This window comes from Phaethon aethereus (assembly GCF_964289735.1).
Source record: "Phaethon aethereus genome assembly, chromosome: 1".
In the NCBI taxonomy this organism is placed as follows: Eukaryota; Metazoa; Chordata; class Aves; order Phaethontiformes; family Phaethontidae; genus Phaethon; species Phaethon aethereus.
In genome coordinates this window covers 137185448-137213307 of record NC_138575.1, presented here as the reverse complement: position 1 = coordinate 137213307, position 27860 = coordinate 137185448, and the positions used below count along the sequence as shown (strand labels likewise).

At 38.5% G+C, this 27860-nt stretch overlaps 2 protein-coding genes across 2 annotated transcripts in view; one reads left to right on the top strand and one right to left on the bottom strand.

The window, feature by feature from the left end:
- Positions 1–977: 977 nt before the first annotated feature.
- TRAPPC2 (trafficking protein particle complex subunit 2) lies at positions 978–4880 on the bottom strand (the record flags this gene model as incomplete). The annotated part of the gene is made up of 4 exons (XM_082008178.1): positions 978–1076; positions 1729–1807; positions 2566–2735; positions 4788–4880. The coding sequence occupies 4 exons, from the start codon at positions 4878–4880 to the stop codon at positions 978–980; spliced, it is 441 nt and encodes a 146-aa protein (XP_081864304.1).
- Positions 4881–5295: 415 nt separating this feature from the next.
- Positions 5296–27860, top strand: part of OFD1 (OFD1 centriole and centriolar satellite protein) — a gene marked incomplete at its 3' end in the record, with an annotated part of 37619 nt that continues 15054 nt past the window's right edge. The window contains exons 1-15 of the mRNA XM_082013892.1: positions 5296–6112; positions 8644–8844; positions 9730–9798; positions 9883–9910; positions 10720–10827; positions 11546–11682; positions 14984–15157; positions 17035–17141; positions 18053–18172; positions 20610–20683; positions 21377–21468; positions 21616–21805; positions 22602–22732; positions 23088–23199; positions 24647–25258. Coding sequence (XP_081870018.1) covers positions 6017–6112; positions 8644–8844; positions 9730–9798; positions 9883–9910; positions 10720–10827; positions 11546–11682; positions 14984–15157; positions 17035–17141; positions 18053–18172; positions 20610–20683; positions 21377–21468; positions 21616–21805; positions 22602–22732; positions 23088–23199; positions 24647–25258 — 2251 coding nt within the window. The 5' untranslated portion in view covers positions 5296–6016. The remainder of the gene's footprint in view (positions 6113–8643; positions 8845–9729; positions 9799–9882; positions 9911–10719; positions 10828–11545; positions 11683–14983; positions 15158–17034; positions 17142–18052; positions 18173–20609; positions 20684–21376; positions 21469–21615; positions 21806–22601; positions 22733–23087; positions 23200–24646; positions 25259–27860) is intronic.

Sequence of the window (27860 nt, the reverse complement as noted above, 5' to 3'; positions counted from 1 at the left end):
AAATAAGTATTTTGGAATGATGGTAAGTTTTGCAAAAGGGTGCCTCACCACATTTTCCAACGGAATAGTAGCCAGACAGGCCAAATAACGCCTTTCTGAAACCTCAACAAATAAAGTTTCATGGTTCAAAGATACTAGTCTAAATATATTAAAAAAAAAAAATAATTCAGCACTTGCAGAGAAAATGGAAAGAAGTGGGTTTAAACATGTAAATTTAGGGTTTTTTTTTCCCCCATGTGTTAACTAGAATTAAAGTCAGGGCAGACACAGCTGTGCTGGTCTACTGTATTAATTCATTTCATTCATGCAACACTGCAGCTAAATATGTATTGCACTAACCATCTGGTAAACTTCCAATTTTAAGCTTAAAAACTTTAAGTTTTTTTCTCAAAACTTCCTGAAATACTGAAGACAAAGCTTTGCTGATACATGCTCTTTTCTTTTTATTTAGCACTTTATAATGCATACATTACAATATTAATATAGACCTGATTTAATACCACAAAGAGTAAAGTTAGTCTGCAGAGTTCTCTAGCAAAGGACTGTAAGTAGAAAGGCTTATAAGAAAATTAACCACTTAGGCCAAACAGTCAAGAATTCCCTTTTACTCATATTAAATCACGTGACTAGAGATGTCTTTTGTGTTTAGATCTGATTTCCTCCCACCCTGTGTAAGAGGCTTACATTTTGCATATGCATTGACACCCACGTCTCAGTTTGTACCCATTCAGCCCCTGACATTTTTAAACTTAGTTTTCATAACACGTAAAAGGAAACTACTTAAGATACACATTAAACAGAGAAGCTTGGCTGTTCTTATCCATACCAGAAACAAAAAACCTCCCACCTTCTTCAGTAGCCGATTTGTCCCGCTTTAGAAAGATGGATATCAAACATGCCAAAAACTAGCCAGAAGAACCACAGTTCAAATAATCAGGAAAGTATGGAGAAAGCACTCACTCAGGAAAGTTAGTTATTCAGCTTAAAAGGTGTTTCTTCCCAAGGAACTGTACTTTCCTTTCAAAGGCACTGGATCGAATAGGAGAATTGAGTTCATAAAATGGATTCATTGCAAACTGAGGAAAGAAGGAAAAACTGATCAATAAGCACAAATGTCCAGCCCTGGAAAATGTTACTTCTAATGGCAACTACTATTAGCTTTCAGCCTATTTAGTGCCACTTTAGAGCACGCAGCTCCTAAACAGTCACTTTCTTTAGAGGCCCTGGCATTCTCCCCATATATGTACACAGCCATCCCCTAGTGGCAGCTCCTCAGAACAAATCCATCGTGGCACTAGTGGGAACTTCTGTTTTAGAAATGAGCACTGGTGGAGTCCCCGCAGGAGGCCAAGATGGCGATTCTTCCAATGACAGCTTGCGGCGGGCCCATGTAGTGGAAGCACCGCCAGGCTGTGAGACCACGGGCTACTTCTGTAGAACAATCCTTTGCTTTCATTATCACCGTTAATGACACAATACTGCCCAAAATCACTGGACTAAAATGAAAACAAATTCTGAAAGATAACAACTTACAATAACTTATAAAAATCTATTCTTTTAATGGAAAATACATGCTTTATGTCACACGTGGCTAATGTGGAAAGCACGGGTGCTTCTCCACTTACACAGGCCCCCAGGAGAAAACATGCTAATACTGGCATGCCTGAGGATGCACAGCAGAACACACTTAAAAGTACTGCAGTGAGACCATACGAAGTGGGTTCTTACCTTTATATACAAGTCATATACGTCATTAAAGAAGTTCTTAATTCCATCTTCTTGCCTTACATCATGAAGCATTATAAATCTCATATGTAAAGCAATTAAGGAAAATTTAACTTTTACAAAGAAGAGAGACATTCAACATATCCTGAGATAAGCACTTACACCTAATTCTGCATATGCTTAAAATGTGTAGCTGTACATGAATTAGCAGTGACTATGGGAGGAAGCATTAAAAGAAGTAACCGGAGCAGTGAAATTTAGAATGCATTACCTTTGTATTTTGAAATTCCCCTATTTGAAAATAAAAATAATCACCTCTCTTATTCAAGGTTATTCTTCTTAAAGCTAGAAAATTCTGAATGTGGACAACACTCTCAGCACCTTTGCCATACACCCCTGAAGCTGAAACATGACATTCAATGTTACTTCCTATGTGTAACAAAAGTTTCACAACAAACACCTCTGTACCCTCTTGACCCTGGATGAAGCCTTGACACCACATTTTCAAGATGGGTGTGATTGACACCAAGTATATTTATCCCTGCTCCTCCTCTCTAGCACTATCAAAGGGATGGGAACAGAGAATCATACAAGCTTGCTCAAACCCTCTCATATTATTCCCCTCTCATTCGTCTTGCCTCTACTTCATGTGAGCTCCACATTTTATTAGGCTATTCCAGCTCCTCCAAAACGAAAAATCCGTCTTTCCAATTGGTCCCGACTTTCAACAACTGCTGTGCCTCCCAGCGTACTTCATCCTGAAGCTGGTGACTCTCTCTAGCAATAACAGTGGTGAATAGCCAGAGAAATCTGTTCCAAACTCATTTAATCTGACTTAACCCTTTCTGAAAAGAGGGAAGGATATGTCCAGCTGTGACAAAAGCAGAAACAAACCATTCGTTAAACTTGTCCACAGTCTTCAGATACATGTTGTTAGAAAGCCACATGTTCTCATCTACTAGGTCAAGTGCAGCATGGGCAATGAACTGGTTGAGATGGCGATGATCATCCTACATGTATTTCCAGAAGACAAAGGATTAGTAATTCAGGGAAAGGAGTGAAATATAAACAGTAATTTGACCAAGATGCTAAGCAATTAGTGCTCAAGTTATATGTACCTTTATTTTATGACACATATGTGCCATCCTGTAATTAAATGAAACTAGTATGTATTGTCACGATACTTGGTTTCAAGGGAGAAAAAAGGTCATAATAAAAAGATCATCACAAAAACAGTCTTGAGAGCAGCAAAACCAATGAAGCCTACATTTATAGCTCAGAAATTAATTCAAGCGTGAATTCTTTTGTTTACCAATGGGTAATCTCCCACTGCAACCTTATTCCACAACACAGGCCCTGACAAAATTCTTTTTCTCTGCTTTCCAGTCACCTGTTTTTGTGAAATTTACAGCAAGTTAGCATTTTTAGGACCACAATGTCTCTCTCAAATTTGGCAGAAATTAAACAACGGGTTACAGTGTGTAAAGGTAGGGGGACAGATGGGGAAACCAGAGGGATACATAGGACAGATATGCTGATAACATTCTCAGCTAAAGATTCTGTTTTTTTCAGGTTATTTGTCTAGAAACATAGGATTTTTTAATTGTTTGGGGGCTTTTCTTTTTCGTAAGAGCCTAGTGCAGAAAAACATCCTGCAACTGGTATAAAACATATGCTTGCAGACGTAAAGTACACTTCTTCCTATAATAAACACAAACGGCCTTCAGAGAGTAATCACAGCATTTGACCCTAACACTACAAGAGTCAGTGTGTGGGGGAAGAGCCATTTACTTTGTATACGAACTGGAACACTGCAGGACATCTGCCACAAAGACTAAACCATACTGTTAGCTTCTATTAGACCAGAAACATAAGTAGTCTTGCACTGTTCCTCATAATATAGGGATGCTATTAATGCCCCTCTCACACCTCTCAGTGCACCATGTTTTTCCCCCAAATCAAGTTTGGCTCAGGGCATTTACAGCTTTGCCAGTTCCGTTGAACCACACTGAGGAAGAGAGTAAGTAGTGAAGTTTAAGGGGCAAAAGCTTGTGCTGATTCACCACGTGCATTATGCAAACCACTTACTTCAGGTGGGTGTGCATCTGCACTGAATTCACTCTTAAATGGCATGTCTCACAAACAGAAGTGATAGTTGCCAAAATATATCAATGTCTACTAGTTCTCCTTCAGTGCACATCAAGTTTAGATTTGCTCTTAGGAGAAAATTTAGTATTTCAACCTCAGTCAGACAAGGAGCCTACCCCAGGCAAGTTAATTCCATTAGCAGAATGTAGAAAATTAATTTTTCCACCATCTGACACATCCTCACACTCATCAAATCTAGTCTGACTAGTCTTATTTCTGAATTTTTTTGTGGGATACTAGTTCAAAATACAGATGATATCATGCTCTCCCAATCAGTGACAGCATATACTTCCATTTTTGGACACAGGTCCACACACTTCTATTCTGAACTCTGTTTTTTCTTTTATGTAGTATCACAATGGATAGATTTATTCTTTTCCCACTTGAAACATTACTTATTGAGTAGTTTTACATTTTGCATGTTCTCAAACCCATATTTGTCAGTACAAGTTTCAAACCTTTCTTACTTAAAAGCAAGCATGACTATTGAATATAATTGAAAAATAAGACTTCTTTAGAGCATAAAAAATAAAGGACTGACTACAGCTTTCAAATTTATGTTCCTTACTTTACCTATTACTGTATACAGATGCCTTAAAATAGAGAATGACAGTACATAGCATTAGATAATGAACAGTTATTATAAAAGCTCTACACAGTAGGAGCAATATATGTGTCACCATACAGCATCAAACATTTAAGGAGACCATGTTTTATGAAGAACTAGTATGATCTGGTAAAGAATCTGTAAGAGACTCAAGAACTCCAGAGTTCTACTCCCTATGACAAAGTTTCTGTGAAAAAAGAAAACAGCAGGTAAAACATGCTGGTCATGCTTCTAAAATTGTAAAATTATTGAAGAAAATGCACCATAATTACATCATAGGAGTATTAAAAGGGGGAAAAAAACACACCTTGGACTCTACTTTTCCAGGAGGCAGAAATTCCATTTCAAATATGGGATTATCATGATGACCAACTATCACAAAGTAGAAACTTCCAGACATTCTTCAATACAGTGTTCCTTACAAAAAAAGATAGACACGCTTTACTGATGAGTCTACACAAAAACTCTTAATTCGTTTGAAAATGCTCCTAAAAAATCAGCCAACATGCTTTGTATTCATATTCACAACAGGCTGAAGAGGGCTAAACACTTTCTTAGGTATGCACATTTATACTTAAATAGGGGGAAAATATCCTTAGAAAGTGCAACATCTCCTGGAAGAGAACCTAGTTATTACTACCTAAAAACTCTTACTCTACAACTGACTGGTGATTTAACCTCAGATAGCCCTCCCAGTGCCTTGGATGGTAAGGATCCCATGAAGTAACGTGGTGTACCCACCTCTGAAGGATCTCCTCCTCTTTTCCTCCCTGGGAGCCCTACAAACAGGCAGTAGAACGGGGAAGGGTAGCAGACGGCGGCCACCATCCTCCCTCGCATGCAGCGGGTGTGGGAAAGTCCCACGGCCCAGTTCCAGCCCCAGAGACTCCAGAGTTACCCGAGGGGGAGCGACAGCCCCCACCATGCATCTGCACACCGAGGCCCGTCCGGGCTCCCCGCGGCTCCCCTGCGCACCGCCGAGGCTGCCGTCCCCAGGGGAAGAGCCGGGCGCGGCGGCGCTCTGCCCGCGGAACCGGCGGGATAGGGAGAGAGAAGGGGAAGGGGCCCTACGCCCGCAGGGGCCGACCTGGGCCTGCCGCCTACCCTGCGACGCCAGCTCTCCAACGGCTCCCAACGGCCGCCCGGAAGCGCTCCGCCCTGCCCGCCGCAGCATCCGGCGCCCCCGTGACGCCTCAGCGGCCGCCAGGAGCCGTTGTTGCCGTTGCCGTTGCCGCTGCCCTGCGGCGGCGCTGCCGGCCCCGCTCCCAGAGCCTGGCGGCGCGGGCTGCCGGCCCCGGGGAGCGCCCGGTGCCGCTCAGGCAGGAACCGGAGGGTCGAGGCGCAGCGGGCCGGGGCCTGCCGCCCTCCCCGTGGGTAGGGGGAGGCTGCCCCGGCAAAGCCTAGGCCTGCGTCGGGGGGTGGGCCGGGGCAGCTTGGGCGCTCGCCGGCCGTGGGTCGAGCGGGGAGTCAATAACGCCCGCCTCTTTTTTTTTTTTTTTGCTTTTCTTTTTTGTTGTCCTGGTGCTGTAGGACAGGATGGCTTCGGTTGAAAAGGAGACACTGTCCCAAGATGAACTCCGGAAAAGGCTCTATCAGACTTTTAAGAACCGAGGTGTACTGGACACGCTTAAGGTGTGCATTATTTTCAGCAGGTGCTGCCTATATGATTCGCTATATTACTTAACATTGAAAGCAGTGACAGTCATGCTGAATAAATGTGTTTCAGCTTTTTTTTTTTTGTTATTTTGGTAAAAGCAGGGTTCTTCCTCAACAGAAGCGCTTTTTGTTGCGGATTAGTGTCAGGGTCTTTTTCAGGAAGAATAAAGGCCTTTATTGAAAATTTCCATGCTTGAGGAAAAAGAAGTCAAGCAGGGAAGAGAGGAATAAATGAGAATACAGGATTGGAAATGACCTCTTAGGTTGCAGAGTCTGTTTGTTACCTATTATAAGTAAATATGATGTTGAATTATCCTCCTGAAATATTCCAGTTCTGTTTTAAAACAGCTGTTTTCTCCTTGTCTGCTCCTTGAGGAGAATGTCTTAGAATATGGTTGTGTTCAAGAGAGAAACTTCGTTCTGATTTGTAGCCTGGGTTTATTTATGTTTGCTCTGGCCTTTTTTCTTGTGCTGAAAGTATCTTTCTTGTGCTGAAAGTAGCTCTTGCTGCTCTTCATGAATTTATGGGCAGCAGTCATAACTTTTCTTCAGCCTTCTGTTCTACAATGCTAAGCAAGTCAAGGTGCAGTAGTCTCATTGCTGGTTATCCCAGTAGTTCTCTGCATCACTCTGAAGTCTTTCCTCCTTTTTTTAAAGGAAGTAGATCATGATTGTTGTAAGCTTTCCAGACAAAGTTTAGAATGGTATTAATTCTTCCCTATTTTTGTGGGAAAGACTGTGGAAGGCTGCATATACGTCTTTTTGAGGCATGTTACATTTGTAGTGCTAGTTGTTACTTGATTGACACAACCATATCTTGCTTTTTTCCAAACCCTAAATCCCGTGTGTTACAGCCAGAAATCTGCATCAGGCCTAAATGCTGAAATGTTGTATTTCATGCAGTTTCAGTTTTGCTAGTCTTTAAACATAATCTGATTGAGTTTTTTATGATGGTTTGATCTTTCTGTACTTCTATACACATCTTAATGTCACCAGCAAATTTTTTAGTTCCTGCTTTTTATGTCAAATTCATTAAAGTTAAAAAAAAGAAAAAAAAGGAGATCTGTATTTTAAGAACACCACTGATAAGCATATGGCCAAGAATTCCCTGTTCAGGACACATTGTTTATCCCTTAGTGATTTCCATGCTAAGCTTGCAGTGCTTGAACCATTTCTTGTTTTGTTTGACTTAACTAATAGTCCGTCGGGTGGCATGCCATTCAAGTCCATTTTCTTGCTTTGTTTTCCTTGTCTAGCAGATTATACATCATACTAAAGATTTTGTAGCTTCTCTGAGCTGCAGTATTAAACAATTGAGTTTCTTATGGATTCCTGCAAACACATCTTCTAATGAGAATACTCTTCACTTTCTTGTGGTCTTATCTGACTGCCTCTGCTGGTAATATGCAGGGCAGATCTGGAGCTACAGGTATACTGAATGGCCAACATATAACAACCAATTTCTGCCTTCCTTTCCCCATAGTAGGGGCAGGAATTTAGTCCTGTGTTTTCCACCTGCACTTTGTCACAAGACGTGTAAGAGGTTGCTGGTCTTGGTTGGTTTTGTGACTACGTCATCTCTGTCAAAATTGGTTGAAAATGGGCAAGTTCAGAAATTAATAAGGAAAACAATTTTTTCATTGTCGTCTTTTCTCTCTATTGTCAGCCTAATTTCTGTAGAAAGCCATGCTAAAATATCAGGCTAGTCTGATGATCTAGCTTTGTTACGTTTTGGTAGGCATTTAGTATTTCGTCCCATTTTTTGTAACACGCCACTTTGTTAATCAACTTTGTCACTGTTGCATACCTGCTGTTGAAAGCTTAAAACATTGTTTTCTCCCTTTTACAGGAGGAGACTTTCTGATTTTACATTACTTTTTTCTCTATTGTAGCTTACAGAATGCAAATAAATAATAAAAATGCAGTGTAATTATTATTAGTGCCTGCAGGCTTTTTTGATTGATACCTTTTTGTTTCCCTACAAAATAATTGATACTAAAGACATTGCATTTCCTGTCGTTCTTTTTTTTTATTCCCCGTCTGCTTTTGTGATGGCATCGGCAGCTTCTTCATCTGAGACTCAGAAGAGGACTAGCAAATTCTCCAAGCACACCTGAAATTGAGGCCAGATCAGGCAGGCTTTAGGCCTGCCTTCCCTCAGGCAGGCCAGAGGGAAGGAGGACAGGAAGGCGGTGATCTAAAAATTAAGCTGGGGCCACTAGAGTGGAGTCTATGTGAGTTCTTGACTGAGAACAATACTTCTTTTCAGTCCTGCATTTGATACATCTTGAGGGAAAGTCAAAGATCACTGTAGCCACCGTTAGAGTGTTTTGAAGAAAGGCACAGTGTCCCTAGCACTCTTCTAAATTTTGCCAAAGTTAGTCTGCCCATTTATGTTATGTAGGTTGTAATATACAAATAAAATGAGACTCCCTGTGAATTTTGAAAAATAGAAACTCTCATTGAATAACATGTAAACTGAGAATATGATGTCTTTTCTGTATCAGACACAGCTCCGAAACCAGCTAATCCATGAACTAATGCACCCAATTTTAAGTGGAGAACTTCAGCCGCAGGCTGTTCCAAGTGATGGCAGTTCACTTTTGATCACAGCTTCCAACAGTTTGGTGGCAGATCATCTACAGAGATGTGGCTATGAGTATTCACTTTCTGTTTTCTTTCCAGAAAGTGGATTAGAGAAGAAGAATGTAAGTTCAGTAATTTACCTCTTTTAAGACTTCTGGGAGCTTTGCTTTTTGGAGGTGAGGGTAGGGAGCGGGTGTATGTTTATATTCCAACAGAACTGAAAAAAAAAAATCCCCTTTGGTGGCAGTGAAATACAAACAGAAGTACAGCTTCTGATCACCTCTATAAAAGATATCATTATTCAGGGCCATTTTCATGAATGCTTTAAATTGGCAACAAGCTAATGATGCTATTCTGGAAAGGCGTAGTGCAAGCCTCTTAACCTCGTGCTTGCTTTCAGCTATAGCTGTGGTCTGGCACCACCATTCGCGATGCTGTGTGGCAGACCACTCGGGGAACTGATCCCAATTAAAGCTAGCCTCTTGTTTGCTCATTCAGTTCCCTGAAAGTGTGGTTCGTGATCAGTTTAAGCTGTTCTAACTACAAGCTGTGGCTGAAAAGGGCACTCCTTGCCCTCTCTTTGTTTCTCCTCTATGAGTATGTCATAGGGTGAAGTTGTTTCTAACTGAAAATTAGTTTTTTGATCTGGTGAGTAGTTAGTTGTCATTTAGGTTAATGGGCTCATCTGGTTTGTATGATAAATCAAGAAAAGAGGCAAGGAAAGTAGCAAGAGCATGTATCCAGGGTGGGAAGGAAACAAAACTCTCTCTCTTAACAGCTTCAGCGGGTCAGGAATCTACACACTGGCTGCCATGTGTCTTAGGTTGTAGAGGTAAGTAAATGTAGTACTAGAACAGCAGGCCTCCAAAAAGGGTTTTAGAAGGTGATAAATATATCTTTCTCGAATGGAAAGCATTCTGCAACTGTAAAATAGTGCTTATTACATTTTTCAAATGTGTTTTATAATAGTTAACCTTTTCTGTCTTATCTTCTTTCCCACCCCCAAGCTGTGGACTATGCAAGATCTTCTTCGGTTTATGAGGATTAATCCAAAATCCAGTCTTTACAAATCACTGGTAATGTTATTTTGATTTTGAAAATAAGCTTAAATTACAGTTATTATGAAATAGACTGGCTAAAACATCTTTTATTTTTTACAGACTTCGGGAACTCAGAAGGACAATAAAGGTACAAGATGTTTATAAATGATGCAGACAAGGGTAATTGTGTCAGCTTCATTTTTATTAAGATGTGAGCAATAGAAATTCAGATTCCTTGAGTTTATGTTGGCATGGAATAATATGGATTCAGTCAGATTTTGAAACTTGCAGTACACCAGGACAATGAGTATTATATTTCAGGATTTTCCAACTCCTCTTTGTGGTATGGATTAAGTGTTAACATTCACCTAAAAACTAAATGACTTGAACATTAGAAATATGAAAAAAACCCCTGTAGTCAGGTATTGAATATAATGCTCTTTGGAAGCTTTTCATGCTAACTTTAGCAAACTCCGATTTTGCTTTGTGTTTATAACTGACTGTATTAGCTTGAATAATGTAATTCAAAAACTAGATAGAGATTTAATTGACTTCCTGTGATTTTATATGAGAAATAATTCTTATGTCTGCATGATGAAACCTAGCTATATTGTACAGCCTAAAGTAGCTAGATCTTCAGAAACCCTGTTGCCTAATGACCTCATAATTAAAGTAGTAATAATCTGCTTTCTCAAATGACCTTGGAAGTCAAAGAGACAGAGAGATATGGATGAAAGGAAAAGTTGCAAAAGGACAGCTTTTGCAGAATGAGGTAGACTGGATTATGCTTATAATAAAATCTTAATAGTTTACTGGTATTTATTTTTATTTAAATACTTGGTTCTTTCCCTAAATTGAATAGATTCTCTCATATAGTGAAAATGACTTCATTAATTACAGAGTCAAATTCAGTTTTGGTATGAAATGAGAACTCACTAATATATTGGATCTCGATAGGTTGTCTTATGCAGATTTTAATTGGACTTACCGAGCATCATCTAAGTAAGGAAACTCATGACACAGACACTCAGACAACCTCAGCACCTCCTTACAGAGAATCTCTTGGTAAGTGCAACTGCTGCAAGCAAGTCTTCCCAGATATTTTCGTATTGGTAAATGATGTGGATTTATAAATTGTATGAATGGTATTCTTTCATCAATTACTTAAATGCAGCCTAAAGTAATAATAAGTAAAGATCATACCTATCACTAGTACATTGATTTTTCTAACCTTTCTTAAAATAAGGCAAAAGTCCTTTTAGGATTTTTTTTTTTTTTAAATCACTCAGATGTTTTCTTAGGCAGTTAGCTAAGAGCTATAACATCTTAAATGGACTGTAAGTGTTATGTGCTGCAATATGTTCTGGAAAACATGACTGTAAATGCGTGCCCTAGCTTCTCTTTCTATGATAGTATTTCAGTGTAAGCTAGGCATGGATTGGGAGTTCTTGAATTATAATATGCATGCTGTTAGTAATACAGAAAACCTAAAAGTTGCAGGCAGAAGAAAATTCTTGTCCATTCATGATAAAGAGAATGAATGACTATGTAATACACAAATAGTGCCTAACAGCTAAGTGCCTCCTCCTAGGCATATGTTCTGTGGCATAGAGCTGATAGATGGCACTTCTATGCTGCTTCTGCTTTTGTACCACACAGGTGTGACAGTGCTACTTCGGTAAACTAAGGAACTTCCTACAGAGAGACAGGTTCCTACAGGCTTTGGTGGGATAACTGTGGTAACTGTTTTTAAATTGTGATGGATATGTTGCTCTTTTTGTAGCTGAGAAGCTTCAGCTGATTGATGAACAGTTTGCAGACTCTTATCCCCAGCATCAGAAATACGAATCTTTAAAAGTAAAACTTCATGAATATAGAAAAGAAATAGAGAAGCAGCTTCAAGCAGAAATGTGTCAAAAGGTATAACTCTGAGTTGGTCATTGAATTTGAGGGAGACTTTTGACTTTGCATGTTACAGACTTCTAATACTTAAAGTAAATTGAAAGAGAAGTTCTAATAGTGAGTTACAAACACAAAAGGCTAAGTTAATCCAATATCAATTGTTAATTTGATGATATAGCCTGTGTATATTTTCCATTCCCCTTTTTTGTTAAATATGCACAGAATGTTAAGCTTTGTATTCTGATGTAAATTTGTAACAAAAATTTTTCTTATTTTGATGGTCTTAATTTGGTAAATTTTATTCGCTCTTTTATTTTGTTTTATGGAGAAATGTTTACTCTGCCTATTCATACTATTCATTTTCCTTCCTAGTTAAGGTTTTGAAGCTTGAATTGCAATATAATGCATGGCAACTGAGAGGTGTGAATTGCTGCTGTGTAGCTTGACAGATAGTTGAGTTAATTTTTAATACTGATGAGAATTTGCATACTATTTCAAAACATCACACAGAAACACTAAAATCATAACAGACAGTGTTATGAATTACTTCTGTTGTGGTTTTTTTCTTCCTATAATTGAAGACAGCTCTTTCAGAGAATTTTCCTTCGCTTTGGGAAAAAAAAATTTTAATTTTTTTTTGTGTCACATAATCCATTATTGTAAAAAAAATGGAACAGAGAGAATACACTGCAGTTCATTTAAATACAGGGGTTTATTTCCATAAATTTCTGTCAGGGTCAACAGTTTATTTGGATAGAAAAATTTAAATTAACTGTAGTTCACTTAAATATGTTTTTTCCCATTAATTTCTCTCAAGATCAATAGTTTATTTGGATATAAAAATGATAATCTGTTAATCAGTTAGAATTCTTAGACACGCTTTTAAAGGCATTCATCTGCATATGAACTGTTTGAGGAAACCAGTTTAGTCATATTTATTCAGCTAGACAAGTAGAAGGACGGAGAGTTAAAACTGCCGGTGTATTTCATAGACTCATACAATAGTTTTGGTTGGAAGGGACCTTTTAAAGGTCATCTAGTCCAAACCCCCTGCAACGAACAGGGACATCTTCAACTAGATCAGGTTGCTCAGAGTCCTGTCCAACCTCACCTTGAACACTTCCTTATAATTATTCTGAATCTACCCTCTTTTAGTTTAAAACCATCACCCCTTGTCCTATCATAGCAGGCCCTGCTAGAAAGTCTGTCCTCATCTTTCTTATAAGCCCCCTTTAAGTACTGGAAGACTGCAATAAGGTCTCCCTGGAGCCTTCTCTTCTCCAGGCTGAACAACCCCAACTCTTTCAGCCTGTCCTCACAGGAGAGCTGTTCCAGCCCTCTGATCATTTTGGTGGCCCTCCTCTGGACCTGCTCCAACAGGTCCATGTCTTTCCTGTGCTGAAGGCTCCAGAGCTGGACGCAGGACTCCAGGTGGGGTCTCACCAGAGTGCAGTAGAGGGGCAGAATCCCCTCCCTCGACCTGCTGGCCACGCTGCTTTGGATGCAGCCCAGGATGTGGTTGGCCTTCTGGGCTGCGAGCACTCATTGCCCACTCACATCCAGCTTTTTATCTGTCAGTACCCCCAAGTCCTTCTCAGCAGGGCTGCTCTCAATCCCTTCATACCCCAGATTGCACTGATACCGGGGCTTGCCCTGACCCAGGTGCAGGACCCTGCACTTGGCCTTGGTGAACCTCATGAGGTTCACCCGGGCCCATTCCTCAAGCTTGTCCAGGTCTCTCTGGATGGCATCCCATCCCTCAGGCATGTCAACAGCACCACTCAGCTTGGTGTCATCTGCAAACTTGCTAAGGGTGCACTTGATCCCACTGTCTGTGTCATTGATAAAGATACTAAAGAATACTGGTCCTAATATGGACACCTGAGGGACACCACCCATCACCAATCTCCTTATGGACATTGAGCCTCTAACCCTCTGGATGCGACCATCCAACCAATTTCTTACCCACCCAACAGTCCACCCATCAAATCCATATGTCTCCAATTTAGAGAGAAGGATGTTGTGGGGGACTGTGTCAAAGGCCTTAGAGAAGTCCAGATAGATGACATTGGTAGCTCTTCCCTTGTCCACTGATGTGGTCACTCCATCATAGAAGGCTGCTAGGTTGGTCAGGTAAGACTTGCCCTTCATTTAGTCTTTATTCTCCAGCAGGCACTATTTTTCATTTAGTCTTTATTCTCCAGCAGGCACTGTCTTTCTGTTATGTAAAACATGTTAATTTGTATGTTGAGTTTGTTTCAGTTTAAGAAAAACAGTTGCAACAAAGGAGATTGGAGATGTAACCAGATACAAGCACTTCTAAATTTGATTAACTTTACACTGATTCCGTAGCAATGTGACATGAATTACTCTAAGACATTTCTAATCCAATTTGTGTACGTACAAGTGATGCTGTACTGTCTTACCATTTCTTTAATTTTACACATTAATTTATGCCCACAGACCTGAATCCTTCATCAGACATTCCTACTGTGCTTTTTCCCCTCTCTTTAACCTCATTTTCTCCAGTCTCACAATTTTTCTATCATTTTCTTTTTATTCTTTTGCTCCTTTTTTCTCACATTTTTTTTGTCTTGTATGCTTGCTTTCCATTTTCTTCCAAATTTTTATTATTCTTTATAGACCCATTTGTTCTTGCATATATTGCACTTCACACATTGTATGGAGGCATGTTCCCAAAGATTCTTCTGTGCAGTTGCAAGATGCATGCTTTCCTATTTTTATGCATTTACTTGTTTTTCAGCTGTGCTAAGAAGTCTGCAAATCAGGACTTCTGTTTCTGTCACCCTGTTTATATGGAGTTACATGTTCTGCATTTTTTCACATGTTCAGCACTTTTTTTTCTGTGTCCAGATGAATTTGTTTTTCCTGAGTGATTCAGGTCAGGTCTGCTTCTGCCATTTCTTGTATCACCAGTCAAAACTAGTTCTTTGGGAAAGGGGCAAGAATAGAGACAGTGTCAGAGGAGGAATTAAAGAGTGTGGCCATTCCTTAATTGCAAGCAGAGTGTCACTCCTGCAGTGTGTTTTTCTTCATAGGCCTCTTGTTTTTCCCTTTTCTAAAGCTATTAGTTTTGTGTAAGATCTGCTTTGGGATGCCAGATAAATGCATGAAAACTATGTGAGACATCCAAATAGTATGTGCTGCTAAGATACTTTTATCACAGTAATTTATTTTCATCAAATTATCATTTCCTAACAAGAATTTCTAGGTGAAATTTAGAATAGTCTGAGGAGGGATTGTCTTTGTTGATTTGAAAATGGCCCTACTTAACCCTCTCTTCCTCTTTCATGTGAAGCTAGAACATTTTAAAGAAGTTGAAATAGCGAAGATTAAAATGGAGGAGAAAGTGCAGACCCAGAAAGAAATCTCTGAGCTGCGTCATGAGTTAGAGAGGACACATCAAGCAAAGTCTGAAGCCTTAATTTCTCGTGAAAAGAATGCTATTGAGAGGCTTCAAAAGCAACAAGAGGTAAAATTTCCAAACGTATTTTCTTAAACTAGTACAAAATGAATCAGTGAGTTGATTAAACTGTTCTTTTATCTTTGGGAGATTTACCTTCAGTTCTTCCTTGGCTTATTAGTGAAAACTTTGAATTTACTTTTGTTCTCATAAATAGGGGAACAGATTTAGCAACTGCAAGAATGAATATGGGTAAATATCTAAGTACAGCTGGCTGGAAAAGGAACAGTTCTGCAAGCTAGTACTGAAGGATTTAAATGTAATGAATACTTTTAAATCTGTTTTAATAGCTTTGCTGAATTCAGATCACAGATTTTTTTTTTTAACAGGAAGTTGAACACAACTTTTAGTTATAGTATAAATTCTTTCAGTTGCTCAGAAGGACTCTAAACTGAATGGAATATATAGTCTTTATGGTATGGATATGCCATTTCTGTATGTCATTGTATGTTGAATATTATTAATAGCCACTCTCTTGACTGTAAGCTAGCATCTCGTTTTATTTCTTTGAACGCTTTTTTTGTTGATGAGCTACTCCTTTGGGTTGTTAACTCTTGGTGTTTTACCAGAGTAGTAACTGTTACTGCAGCACACAGTAGTTTGTATATGCTTCTAAATTGCTTCTCCCAGTCTCCAACTGCTAATTTTTTGCTCTGGTGTGGTGGTTTTGTTTGTTTGGTTGGTTGGTTCGGTGGTTTTGTGTTTGTTTTTTCCCCTGAGAGCACATGGTATTGGTTAACAAAGCAATCATACAGGTCTCTATATAGATTATTATATACCAGTCTCTACTATTGAACCTCCTTCCAATCTGAAAATTAAATGTTTTATCACTGTGCTATGAATTTCTTTCATGGTCATGTCCTTAGGAGCTTACAAGAAACCCATCTATTTTATGGTATCAGTCTTCTTCTGTGGGCATAAAGTTAATTCAGTAATTAAAAAAAAAAAGACTACTAGATCAAGGCATCCATCAATTTTGTGTATGAATATTTGCTTGCTCTTGTCATATACTTGAAAAGTATATGCTTCATTTATCTGGGGACTCTTTTAACAGAGACCAGGAGCTTTACTGAGTTGAAGTGTATTTACATTAAAGGTAGAAGGTCATGTAACCCTTTACTAAGATAACTTTATGCCCAGGAAATATGGCTTGACAACTGCTCTGGTTTTTGCACCAGGTACAGCAGCTAAGTCTTTCTTGGCACTGCCAAGTGCACATGACTTGCAAACTTGATATGAGCACCCGTATAGCAAAATCATAATTTTCTTCTTCTTAGGCAATCATTATTTATTTGAAGAGAAATAATGCCTTGTGTGCTTAAGGGCAAGAAGAACTATTTTTTATTGATAAGGAGATATATGACTTTTAGTATTAGCATGTTCATCACTTGGAGAATCCCTTTTACAATTTGTTTGATTTCTATCGAACTGCAAAGATTGAAAGACTGCTAGTTGACTCAGTTTCAGTTTTAAATTGTGTTTTATCAGGGGTTTCTGGCATTTGTTTTTCCAATTTTGTTTTTATGAAGAACCTACAGAACTATTGTTTACTAAAAAATTCAGATGTTTGAATGTGTTTATTCTGTAATTTTTCTAAAAACAAATTTTCCTTTCACATAAGTTTTAATTGGTGCTATTTCTTAAAAGTGTTTACGAGTACCCAGTTGTGACTCCATCTAAAGCATTTTTATTCTGATTAAAAGGAGAAAGGGAATAAAAAAAATTACAATTGATTCTGGATGTTATTTCAAATTATGACTATATAGATAATATTTATTGGAGTAAGACCAATTCTTGAAGAAGGTCCTTGAAAGTTTGAACATGTTAAACAGTAGATACCTGTAAAAAGTGTGAAGTAAAACTAGAGATAATATTTTGTGATTCAGATAGAAGCAAAGGAAGTATACTCTCAAAGACAAAGTCTACTGAAAGATATTGAAGTCATAAGGACCAGAGAGGCGGAACTGAAGCAAAGAATTGAGGCATTTGAAGTGTAAGTTCCTGAAGGGCACATGCAATGTGCTGTTATTGTTTTTTTTCTGGAAAGCAGGCTTCAAATTGTTGCTGCTTGTATGACATTGAAATAGGTTATGTATCCCAGGAGTTGTGTTTTGCATTTTGAGCAGTATTGTACACTGTCTCTATTAGCAGGGATACCGCATACAAAAGATGTTTTGGTTTTTGTTTTTTGTTTTCAATTCCTCCTTATCCAACCGGAACAGTGCAGCATCATTTGGGGGCTAGGAGCCAGATGTTTGCTTTGAAGTGCTTAAATGGAAAAAATACCAAAGCACACAAACAAAAACCCAACACATACTGTGTTGTTTGGGCGTTGTTTCTTTTGTAATCTTAACACTCATGAGGCATGTGTATGATTTTGCTTCTTTAATCCTGGGGTTTTTTTTTTGACTTGTCCTTAGTAAGATGAGTTTTCCTTGGTTAAATAAAAAAATAACCATTTTTGGCCAGGTTTTCAGTACTACTTAATGTCCTTACTTTGTCAATCAGTTTTTATAGCAAAATGAATATCCTGCTAACAAAAACTTGTTTTTTTTTTTTAACAAGCCAGCAGAGGGTGCTGATAGAGTAGCATGCTTGGCACTATCTCCTCTAAAGACTTTCTGGCGTGGGAAACTGAGCTAGGGTTAACCCGGGATAGTGGCATAATTGATTGGTCCTGGACTTTAAATAGGGCAATTTCGTTTGTGTCACATCTCCTTGTTCTTAATGAATTACAATGACAACTTGTGATGATAATTTTAAATCGTTACAGTGTTCCGAGCAAGCGCATTACCTTTTGATGTCAGTCATTTAGTCAGTCCCTAAATGTTATTTAAAAATCCCCAAAACCTAAAGTTTTGGCTTTATAACTGGTTATTGGCTGTATATTTATGGATATTTCAGTACTCAAAAACTTCAGGAAGAGAAAAATAAAGCTATTGATGATGCACTTCGACGTCGGGAGGTTGCTGTGAAGAACATAGAGGAGACATATGACCAAAAGCTTCAGACGGAACTCTTAAAGTAAATTTTTCTTTTCTCTCTAATAGGATGCATATTACTGTCTATGAAAACAAAATAATAAATTATACAGGGTTTCTTTTCAAAAGTGCAACAAAGCAAGGACTTTGAAAATGTGCACTTATGTTTCTGTTTTAATCAGCTTGAATTCCTTACATTATTGCTTTGCTTTTCGCTAATGAGACAAAATATTCTGTCAGGTTCAGAAAAAGCTTGCTATAGAAAATAATTCTATTTTAATTATGGGTTATATTATTGTAGTTTAAATTCTGTATTGTTATCTGGGAAAGAGATGTAACATTAGTTGTATGTTTAGACAAGAGGATGTGAAGCAGTATTAGTGACTTCCTTTGAACACAATTAAAAGAACTGACCATTTTACGAATGCAGAAAAGGCATGGAGGGGAAATTAGCATCAAAGACATGTTATAGGTTTCTTGGAAAAAGGATGAGAGACACACTAGCCCCTAGATAGATTGGCTCTTACCTTAACCCCTCCCTATTTTTGGCAGGGGGTTCTCTGTTATAGATCACCTTCTCTTACTGACTACCATCTGATTAACATGGTTTCAAAGAATTTGCTTAGAAATGCTCTTTGAAAGTGTAAGATGTCATCTGTGACTGCTTTTGAGGTGTCACACTGGGTATATCCTAACTTTGCTATTGTACTTTCTTGGAGTGCTTTGGTCACTTGAAGGGTTGCTTGATGCTTCAACGCTGGCAGCTGCTCTCGGCATGTTATTGCTCATGTCTGTTCGATGCATGAACTGGTCTTCCAGTTAAGGCAGTTAAATCAAATGACTGATGTAGCATTACTTTTTATTGCAAGCCAGTGAACAATAGTATTATCTCTGTTAGTGTGTCTTTATTTAAATTACAGTGGAAAGTTGTAAAGAGTACGTTTTGATAAGAATGATGCCTCAGCTGAAACTGAGTAGGTTTGAAGGTTTTTTCGGAGAACAGTGAAATGCAACTAATTGACCCACCTTGGTATCTTATTTTACCTAGTCCATAACCACTAGTTACAAATAATGTTTGTAAAGTGCTTTTGCTTCATGAGAAAAAGCAAATTATTTTAAGGATGAACTGCTGCTTACCTTATTTTATCAGCATACAAAATATTTTAGATATGCTGCAAATCCTTAGTTAAATCTGTGTCCTTTTGTCCTAAATCCACGATGAAAAGTAGCAAAGAGCTACTATTTATTGTATAGAAATAATGATGCTTGTTAGATAAGGAATCTTTTTTCATTTCCATGATAAACATTAAATGCCATAATGAAAAGGGTCTGAGTGGTCTGGACCATTTGCAAAAATCCAGGATGAGTATGGTGATACCTGAAAACATTTATAATCTATGTCCCAATCATGGAGAATAATGAGCTTTCTTAGCTCCTGTAGATTCCAGTAAATTTGATCAGTAAAGTTGGATGACTGCTGGGCTGTGAATAGTGGTGTACCTGGACAGTGCTCAGTGTCTAGCTGGTGGCTGATGGTGAGCAGAGAACACTTAGGGCCAGTACTGGGACCCATACTGTCCAACACTTTCATCCATGATCTAGATGATGACACAGTGCATCTTCAGCAACTTTGAACATGAGGGTTAATTAAGGGGAATTGCATCCAGAACGAATGGCAGAGTTTCAATGCAGACAGACTTTGATAAACTTGGGGATTGTACCAATATAAATCTTAGGAATTTTAACAAGGAGAGCTGCAAAACTCTGCACTTAGGGCAGAATATCTCTATGAACTAGTATAAATAGGGAACAGGAATTGACCAGGTAGGTGTGTTTCTGAAGAGAGGACATGGGAGTTTCAGTCAGTGCCAGGTTGACTGTGATCCAGCAGCATGCTCTGGCAAATAAGGCAAACAGCATGATGGATGATATTAGCAGCAGCATGGCCAACAGGTATTATCCCCTTCAGGTATTGGTGAAGGCTGTGCTAGGAATACCATGCCCAGGTTAGGGCTCCCCAATTCAAGAAAGTCATTAAGAAACTGGAGAGAGCCTAGTAAAGGTCTGTACAGTAAAGTAAAGGATGACCAGACATGACTTCTGAGATCATATGGCGGGGGCTGTAAATTGTGGCTGGGGAGGTTCAGGTTGGACATGGAGAAGAAAAATATTACTAGGAGGGTAGTGTGGCATTGGCACAGGTCATCCAGCGAGGTGGAATATACATCCTTTCAGGTTTTCAAGACTTTGCTAGGGAGAGCCACAGCTGACTTGATCTAGAGTTGGCAGTAGTCTTGCCTTTTGAGCAGGTGGTTGAATGAGGCGATTGGCAGGGCCTTTTTTCTGGTGGCTGTGCGAGAACTAATTTTGTCAACAAATAATTGAATGAGTTTAGTCTGGGAAAGACTGGCATTTACACAAACGCAAGTGCATGTGCGCACACACATACTTTGGGAACACCTAATTCTTTTTACTTCTAGGTATCAGCTTGAATTAAAAGAGGAATACATAGCCAGAACCAATAAAGTTACTGAAGATGAGAAAAAAAATAAAGGTAACCATATCTCTGAGATTAATAAAGTAGCTTTTTCTCTCTACAGCTTTTACTAACAGGTATCAAAACACTGTTGTTACTAAACAGTCACAGTGTTCAGTAGCACTAATATAAGTGACAGAAGAGCCATCAAAATAGATTTTGAAAAACATGTGGCAGGATCCTGTGGCAGGTCAGCAACTCCTTGCAGTTCAGAACGCAGTGGGGACCGTGAGCTGGTACCTTGCATGGAGGCTGCAAAGCATCCTGCTTTTTCAGTTTCCCAGCTCCTTCTGAAGTCCTGCTAGCTCATTCATTCTTTAATTGAACTCTGGTACAGTCTGGTACGACACCTTTGAATGGTTGCCAGTTTCTACATTTATTGTGCACAAGATGTTTAATTGGAGCTTGAGGAAGACCGCTGGGACACATAAACATATTTAGACTTTTAAGTTAGAGACATGTGAAAGAGATGATATATCATGTGCATATGAATTTGATTTACTTAATTCTAAAGGAGTGTATGTATGCATATGTATATACACACACTGTGATTTACTTAATCTTGAAGGAGTGTGTATGACATTCAGTCATTTTTATGTCTTGAATTAAATTGATTGTTGGGTTTAGCAGCTTAAACTGTTTTTTGCTGATACAGTTTTTTACTGTAATACTGTACTAATTTTAATTCAGCATTTGTAATCCTCCCTGTAGAGAAAGCTATGCTTTTGCATGAAGAAGCCATTGCTGTTAATTCAAAAAAGGAGGAACTGAAGCAAGCTAAATCACGCACGAAAGAGCTTGAGGTAATTGTAAATATGGATTTAAAGAAGCTGTATTCTAACTAAGGCATTTGAAGTACATTTGAAAACAGAAAGAAGAAAATGTGAACTAAAAAGAATTGTTAAGTGGTACAGCAGTTTATAAGCTTCTAAACTGTTCTTTATCTGCAGCTGGATTTGGAGTCAGTGAAGGCCCAGGTTCTGGTGGTAAATAGACAGAATCAGTTGTTGACAGAAAAACTGAAAGAGGTATCGGACTATCCTTTGCTAAAGGAGGAGAAATTGGAGCTCCAAGTGCAGAATAAACTACTTAGGCAACAGTTGGATGAGACTCGCAGTGAGAACCAGCATCTTCGAGACAGTCAGTGTGAATGATTTAGTAATTTTTTTGTTTGTTTCCATACAAGTATTTCTTTAGAAATAAATTTTCATTAAAATACGTTCTTTGTATTATGTTTACTAGTAGTTTGCATTAAACCCCAACTAATGTTTGTGTAAAATGAAAGTTTATTTCCTTTAATATGTCTCTGTAGTAGAAATCCTGAATTAAGTGGTAGCTATAATAATATGGAGAATATCCCTTTCACTCTTTGAAAAAAACAGTGCAACATTTCTAACCGTAACATTAGTATGGTTAATAATGGTGAAAGAACATTACATTATTATTTTTTAAGTACTTGCCTGACTATAGTTATAAGTTATAGTGGAGTCATCATCACTGGAAGTGTTAAAAAAATGTATGGACGTGGCTCTTCCAGACATGGTTTAATGGGCATGGTGGTGTTGGGTTAATGGTTGGACTTGATGATCTTGAAGGTCTTTTCCAACCTTAATGATTCTGTGATAAAATGCCAAGTATTTTTAATGTGCATTTGAGATTATGGGAGAGTAGAGATGTACACCCAGTTACATAAGGTAAAGATATGTATTTTTCTTCCAGAACAGGATAGTTTGGGTCTAGTTCTTAAATGACTACACCAACAAAAATTTCGGTCTTTTGTAAAAGAAATAAAAAAAATCCCCAAGTACTTTATTTGAACAAAGCCTTGTGATGTTCCTAAAAACAAATCAGCTTTACATTTTGAAGGGGTATCATGTAGAGAAGTGCATGGTCATTATTCTGTGGCTGAGTGTCTAGTATTTCTCTTTCTGGATAGAACTGTCCCAGCCCTCAGCGGAGCACCTGGCCTGCCAAGTGGAGCTGAGGAGAGTGGAACATTCTAGGAAGTTGGCGCTGGATGAATTTGAAAGTCATAGGCATATTTTGGAAAAGCAGCTACAAAGTGAGGTAAATTATCCTTTCTAAATAACTTGAATCTTCTTCTTCCTGTCATCTTGTTCACATTTATCTGTGTACCTGTGCAGGCCATTTAGCATGTAGTTACTGGGATTGTTTGAATTCTGCTTATTTTTATATAAACAAAACTAAAGAAAACAAAGCAACACCAAAAAACCACCACTCCTCCCTGCCCAAACCCTGCATAGCCAAAGTAAATCTTTCAAAGTCATTAAGTTGTCAGCACTGACTTTCAGTAGGATACTGTGTGTATATGGTTTGACTGGACCTGAAAAAAAATTCAGAAACAAGTATTCAGCCAGTGGAGATTACTCTTCTTTTTTGTTTTTCTTTGGATCTCCTATAGGTTGAGCGTTGTGCTCAGTTAAAGACACAGCTGTTGGACTCCGAAGCTACTGTCAGGAAGTTAAATGTGCAGGTTGAAGAACTGAAACTGCAGGTGAAGCAAACACAGGCAGGTTTGTGTCTTACACCAGAGCAGTCCTTTATGAAGTTCACTTACCTAACCAGTGTAAGAATCTCCAGAAGCTTAAAAAAAACTGCAGCTGCATAGAGCTAATATACCACCACTGAGCAAATTTCAAGTTTAAAATCAAAATCTATTTAAATGCCCAATTTAAAAAGCAGAGTCATTACAACTTCCCTTCCTTTCAGAAAACAAACATAGAGGAGGGATAGGAAAACATTCCTCCCTGAATATTTGCATGTTTTTGTTGTCTTTTTTCCTCAGTATGAAGACATTAATGTTTGGTGATAACATAATCACCGTTTTCCAGGAGCAGAATTGTTTTTTAATGCATTTTGATTCTTGAATGTTCATAATAAGAATAATAAATTTGAAATTGTATTGTGTACCTCACAAATTTGAATCTAACTTTTAAACAGTTGTTGTCAAAGCTAATAATTATGCGCCTCCTATGGGCATTAGAAAGAGAGAGGCACTTGCATAAAGCATTTCAGTTTGCTGAAGAACTGTAGTTCTAAAGATGCCTATCTGTCAAATTGCTAATATCAAGGATGATAAATACAAGTTTTGGGATGTATATTTAATCTAAAAACATGGAATTGAATTCTGCAGTGATTATACATTACATACAGCATGTGTTGCACGATAGTCACTATATGCGATACTCTATTATTCACTAGACCAATACGTACGTTTTCATATATGGTACAAGTATTGGTACCATTTGGAATTGGAAATTTGTTAGTGTCAAAATGGCAAATATATATTTTAATTAAATGACGGAAAGTACTGCAGGGACTTTCATTTTGCATCAGTTATGGATGTAATTGTTTTCATTCTACATAAATGGTTCTTCAAGGTTGTCATTTTGATGAGAAAGATATAGTCCTATAGACTGGTCTTTTGAGCCTGCTGAAGCATGCAAGTGCAAGCCAGGAAGCAGACAGCCCCAAAACATTCAATTTAATGGACAATTTTGGAGAAGTACTTTATTTTTAAAAAAACAACATTATCTATGTGCTATGTTGCTTTTCTCTAAATTTCTTTTTTGATCTAAATAGAAAGAAGCTGTTAAGACTTGTCGCCTGCCCTATGTCCCTCACCCTTTAACAGCATAATTGGATATAATGTGTCCAAAGTGGTGACATTTTAATTTTTATTTATTTATTTAAAATTAATTTATGAAATAACATTGTAGAAGTATAACTTCAGGTAGTTTTACATGGAAGCGTTATACATTAAAAAAATAATATCCGTGATAATTTGCAGCTATGCAGCTACATTAAAAATACATTTGAATCAACCCATTAAATTCTCAAAATTTAAGCCAACTGTGTTAAAACAATTTTGATCAAATTGGAATTGTCATGTTTTACTGTTTCTATTCTGTTCTGGGTTTCCTTCTCTCACTCTTTACTGTCTCTCACTTTCTCATTTAGCTCTGGAAAATGAAGTGTATCGAAATCCAAAGCCTTCGCTTGTCGATCGCTCTGTCCTTGACTTCACTGGTGACAGAATGGTACCTCATGATATTTATGTGGATAGCGCATTCCTGAAGAATCAGGTTGTGGCCGATGTGATGAAGGTAAATGCTGTGCCAAGAGTTGGCTATCATCAGCAGTTACAGCCACGCAGTGCTTCTCCAGATTCTGACTTGGAGTGTATGGCACAAACCCGGGCTAGAATAAAAGAACTAGAAAAAGAGGCAGAGTATTTGGAAGAAGCCTACAGGAACTACCAACACAGAGCGATGAAGGATGCGGCTGCAAGCAGAACGCCAAGAAAGATGCAGTCCCCTTTACTTCTGCAGTGTGCTATTAGTAGACCCCCCTTGACTACCCAGCATGAACTTCCAGAGGATAATCCCAGCTCCCAGCATTCCCCCCTGAGCAGTCCACGAGGTGAAAAATACATCAAAAGGAGTGAGCAGGTTGATGTCTTTAAAAATCCCTTAACACCACCACACAGAGGAGCGTCTTCCCCAAGACGCCTTTCTTCTACTCCTGTTTCCAAATTGGAAAGAGATCTCAGTAACAAGAAAATTTCAGCTGGTAAGTCACGATTGTTAATGTGGTACAGTATTGGGGTTTTGCTTATTGTTCCTCATGCACTTACGGGAAGAGAAGGATTTAGCAGTGGTAGTCTTTCATCCATTTGTTATTTGCTAAGGGACAGGAGAAGTCAGAGACAAAACATGCTAGCTTCTTGGAGTATTGCTTCTTTGTGAAAACAAGTACTGAAGTAGTACATTGAGGGGGGCTAAACATACTGCACTTAGTTCAGGTAGCTTTAAAGAGAAGACTGCCACATAATTCACTACCAGTGTAACCTTCTGATATGCAGAGTTTTGTTCGAGAGTTGCTATTAAGTATAACCACTTTGCAACATTAATTGTAATTTCCTAGTTTTAATAACTTTCCCTCTGTATTCCTATGCTTTTGTTTAGCTATTGTAGAAGCAGAAGACTGATTTGTCTGGCTTCTGATAAATTGAGTTTTCCAATCTGAAAGGTCCAGATTTGCTTTTGTTTGTTCTTCTTGCTATGACATCTTCATCAAATATTCCTGAGAGGAGGGTGTTAGTGTTTGGTCATGATTGGAATATTGTCATTTGCTATTAATTTCACAGTGTCTAATGTAGGAATTTTTTTTAAAGGGGAAGTACTCAGAAAAGCAAGCAAAATAGAAAAAAATTGAAAATTAAAAAAAAATTTTGCTGTTTCAAATCTGCAGTACATCTGCTTCTTGAATCATGCAATTCTTGTCATCCTAGCTCAAAGTGGATACAAAAAAGAGAGAGCAACAAAAAAAAGATAATGATCAGCTTCTCTATGAAGGAAGGTTAAACACAAGAAGGTCAGCTTAGTTTGGAAAAGAGTTGGCTGAGATGTGCTGTGGGAAATCTGGAGAGCAATGAGTGATGTGAAAAGGGATCGATTAATTACTGCTTCACAGACTCCAGAATCCTGTGAAATTGAAAGGAAAGAGAAGGAAGTACTTTTTCATACCATGAGTAAGTTATGGAATTTATTGCTTCTGTTGCAACAAATACAGATGCAGGAATAAAACTGCCCTGTCAGGAGGGCCTGGGCATTGATTGAGGAAAGGTTGAGGCAGGTGTTGCCAGAAATAAGATGTAAGTATTCTCCTTTTTAAATTTCAGTTTAGTTTTGTTTAGTAATGAACACTGTCAGAAATAAGTTACAAACAGTCTGATCTGTTGTGGCTGTCCCTGTGTTTCTGCATGTAGAATATCATGTTATGTTACTGAAAACATATTTGAAAACTTGAACTTCCAAAGCAGTCTTTTACATTTTAGCTTTTCTCTGTCAGCTTCTGTATAAACTAATTACAGACTGTTTGTTTAATGCTGTACACACACAAAATCTTTCATGAAAGTAGGGTTTTGTTGTAAGGTTAGGATATGTCAAAATTAAAGTTGCATGCATAACCTTAACAATCCTTCCGATCTTTGTACCTGCCAGAGGCTAGTTACATGGTGGCTGATCGATTTTTTTTTTTTTTTTTTTTTTTTTTTAATCTTTTTTCCCCCCGTTGGATCTCTTCTTTGCTTAATGCACAAGACTGACTTGTTCTGGAGAGGGATAAGAGTTCAATAACAAAGGAGGGCATTACCTGATTTAGGTGTTACAGAAATTGAGCAGTATGTAGTGTAGGAAACCAGGTAGCAGCTAGATGATATGTTCTCAAGGTGAACTGATGCAGTACTTGCCCCAGTAAGCACGGTAGCTTCAGTGCTGATGTGCTGTGGAGAGATTTATCTGCTTCCCATTAGATTGCTTCCCCACTGATAATGTCATCTCTGTTTCAAGAGCCTTCTGAGAAGGAGTGCTTTCATACTGGTATTTGTGTTATCCTTTGTGCTAGAGATGGCTGAAGCACCAGATGTGTTTTTGCTAGAAAATGTAAGTCATTCTGTAAGTTTCCGTGGAGTTTTTCAGTGCTGTTGAAGATGCCAGTCTGAACAGCTCAGAATAAATTTTAAGAGGTAGAAGATACCATGCACGTGAGCCTGAGGTTTGTTTTTCTTTTAAGTGAGGTATATCTCAGTGACAACTGCAGCTCAGGTATCAGCACCTGTCTTCGAAGGATGAAAGGAAGAAGTGTGTCCTACTGTAAAATACTTGCAGTTGGCAGATCTAGCAGCTGTTTTATTGTGTAATCTGCCAGTGGAAGGGTATAGGGTTTTCTCTCTTCCTTTAAATTAGCTCCACGTATTTGACACTTTTCTTTCCCAAGCCTGTGCATGTTGGACATCTTTCAGGCTTTGACTTCCTACTGGGAAGGAGTAAGCCCATTTCTTTAAGACCAACTAAAAGTAGGACAGGGTCACAGAATCACAGAATCACTAAGGCTGGAAAGGACCTTCAAGATCATCAAGTGCAACCATTAATCCAGCGCCACCATGTTCCCTAAACCATGTCTTGAAGCGCCGCATCCACTCGTTTTTTGAACACTTCCAGAGATGGCGACTCTACCACCTCCCTGGGCAGCCTGTTCCAATGCCTGACCACCCTCTCAGTGAAGAAATTTTTCCTAATATCCAATCTAAACCTCCCCTGGTGCAACTTGAGGCCATTTCCTCTCGTCCTATCACTGGTTACTTGGGAGAAGAGACCAGTGCCCTTGTTGC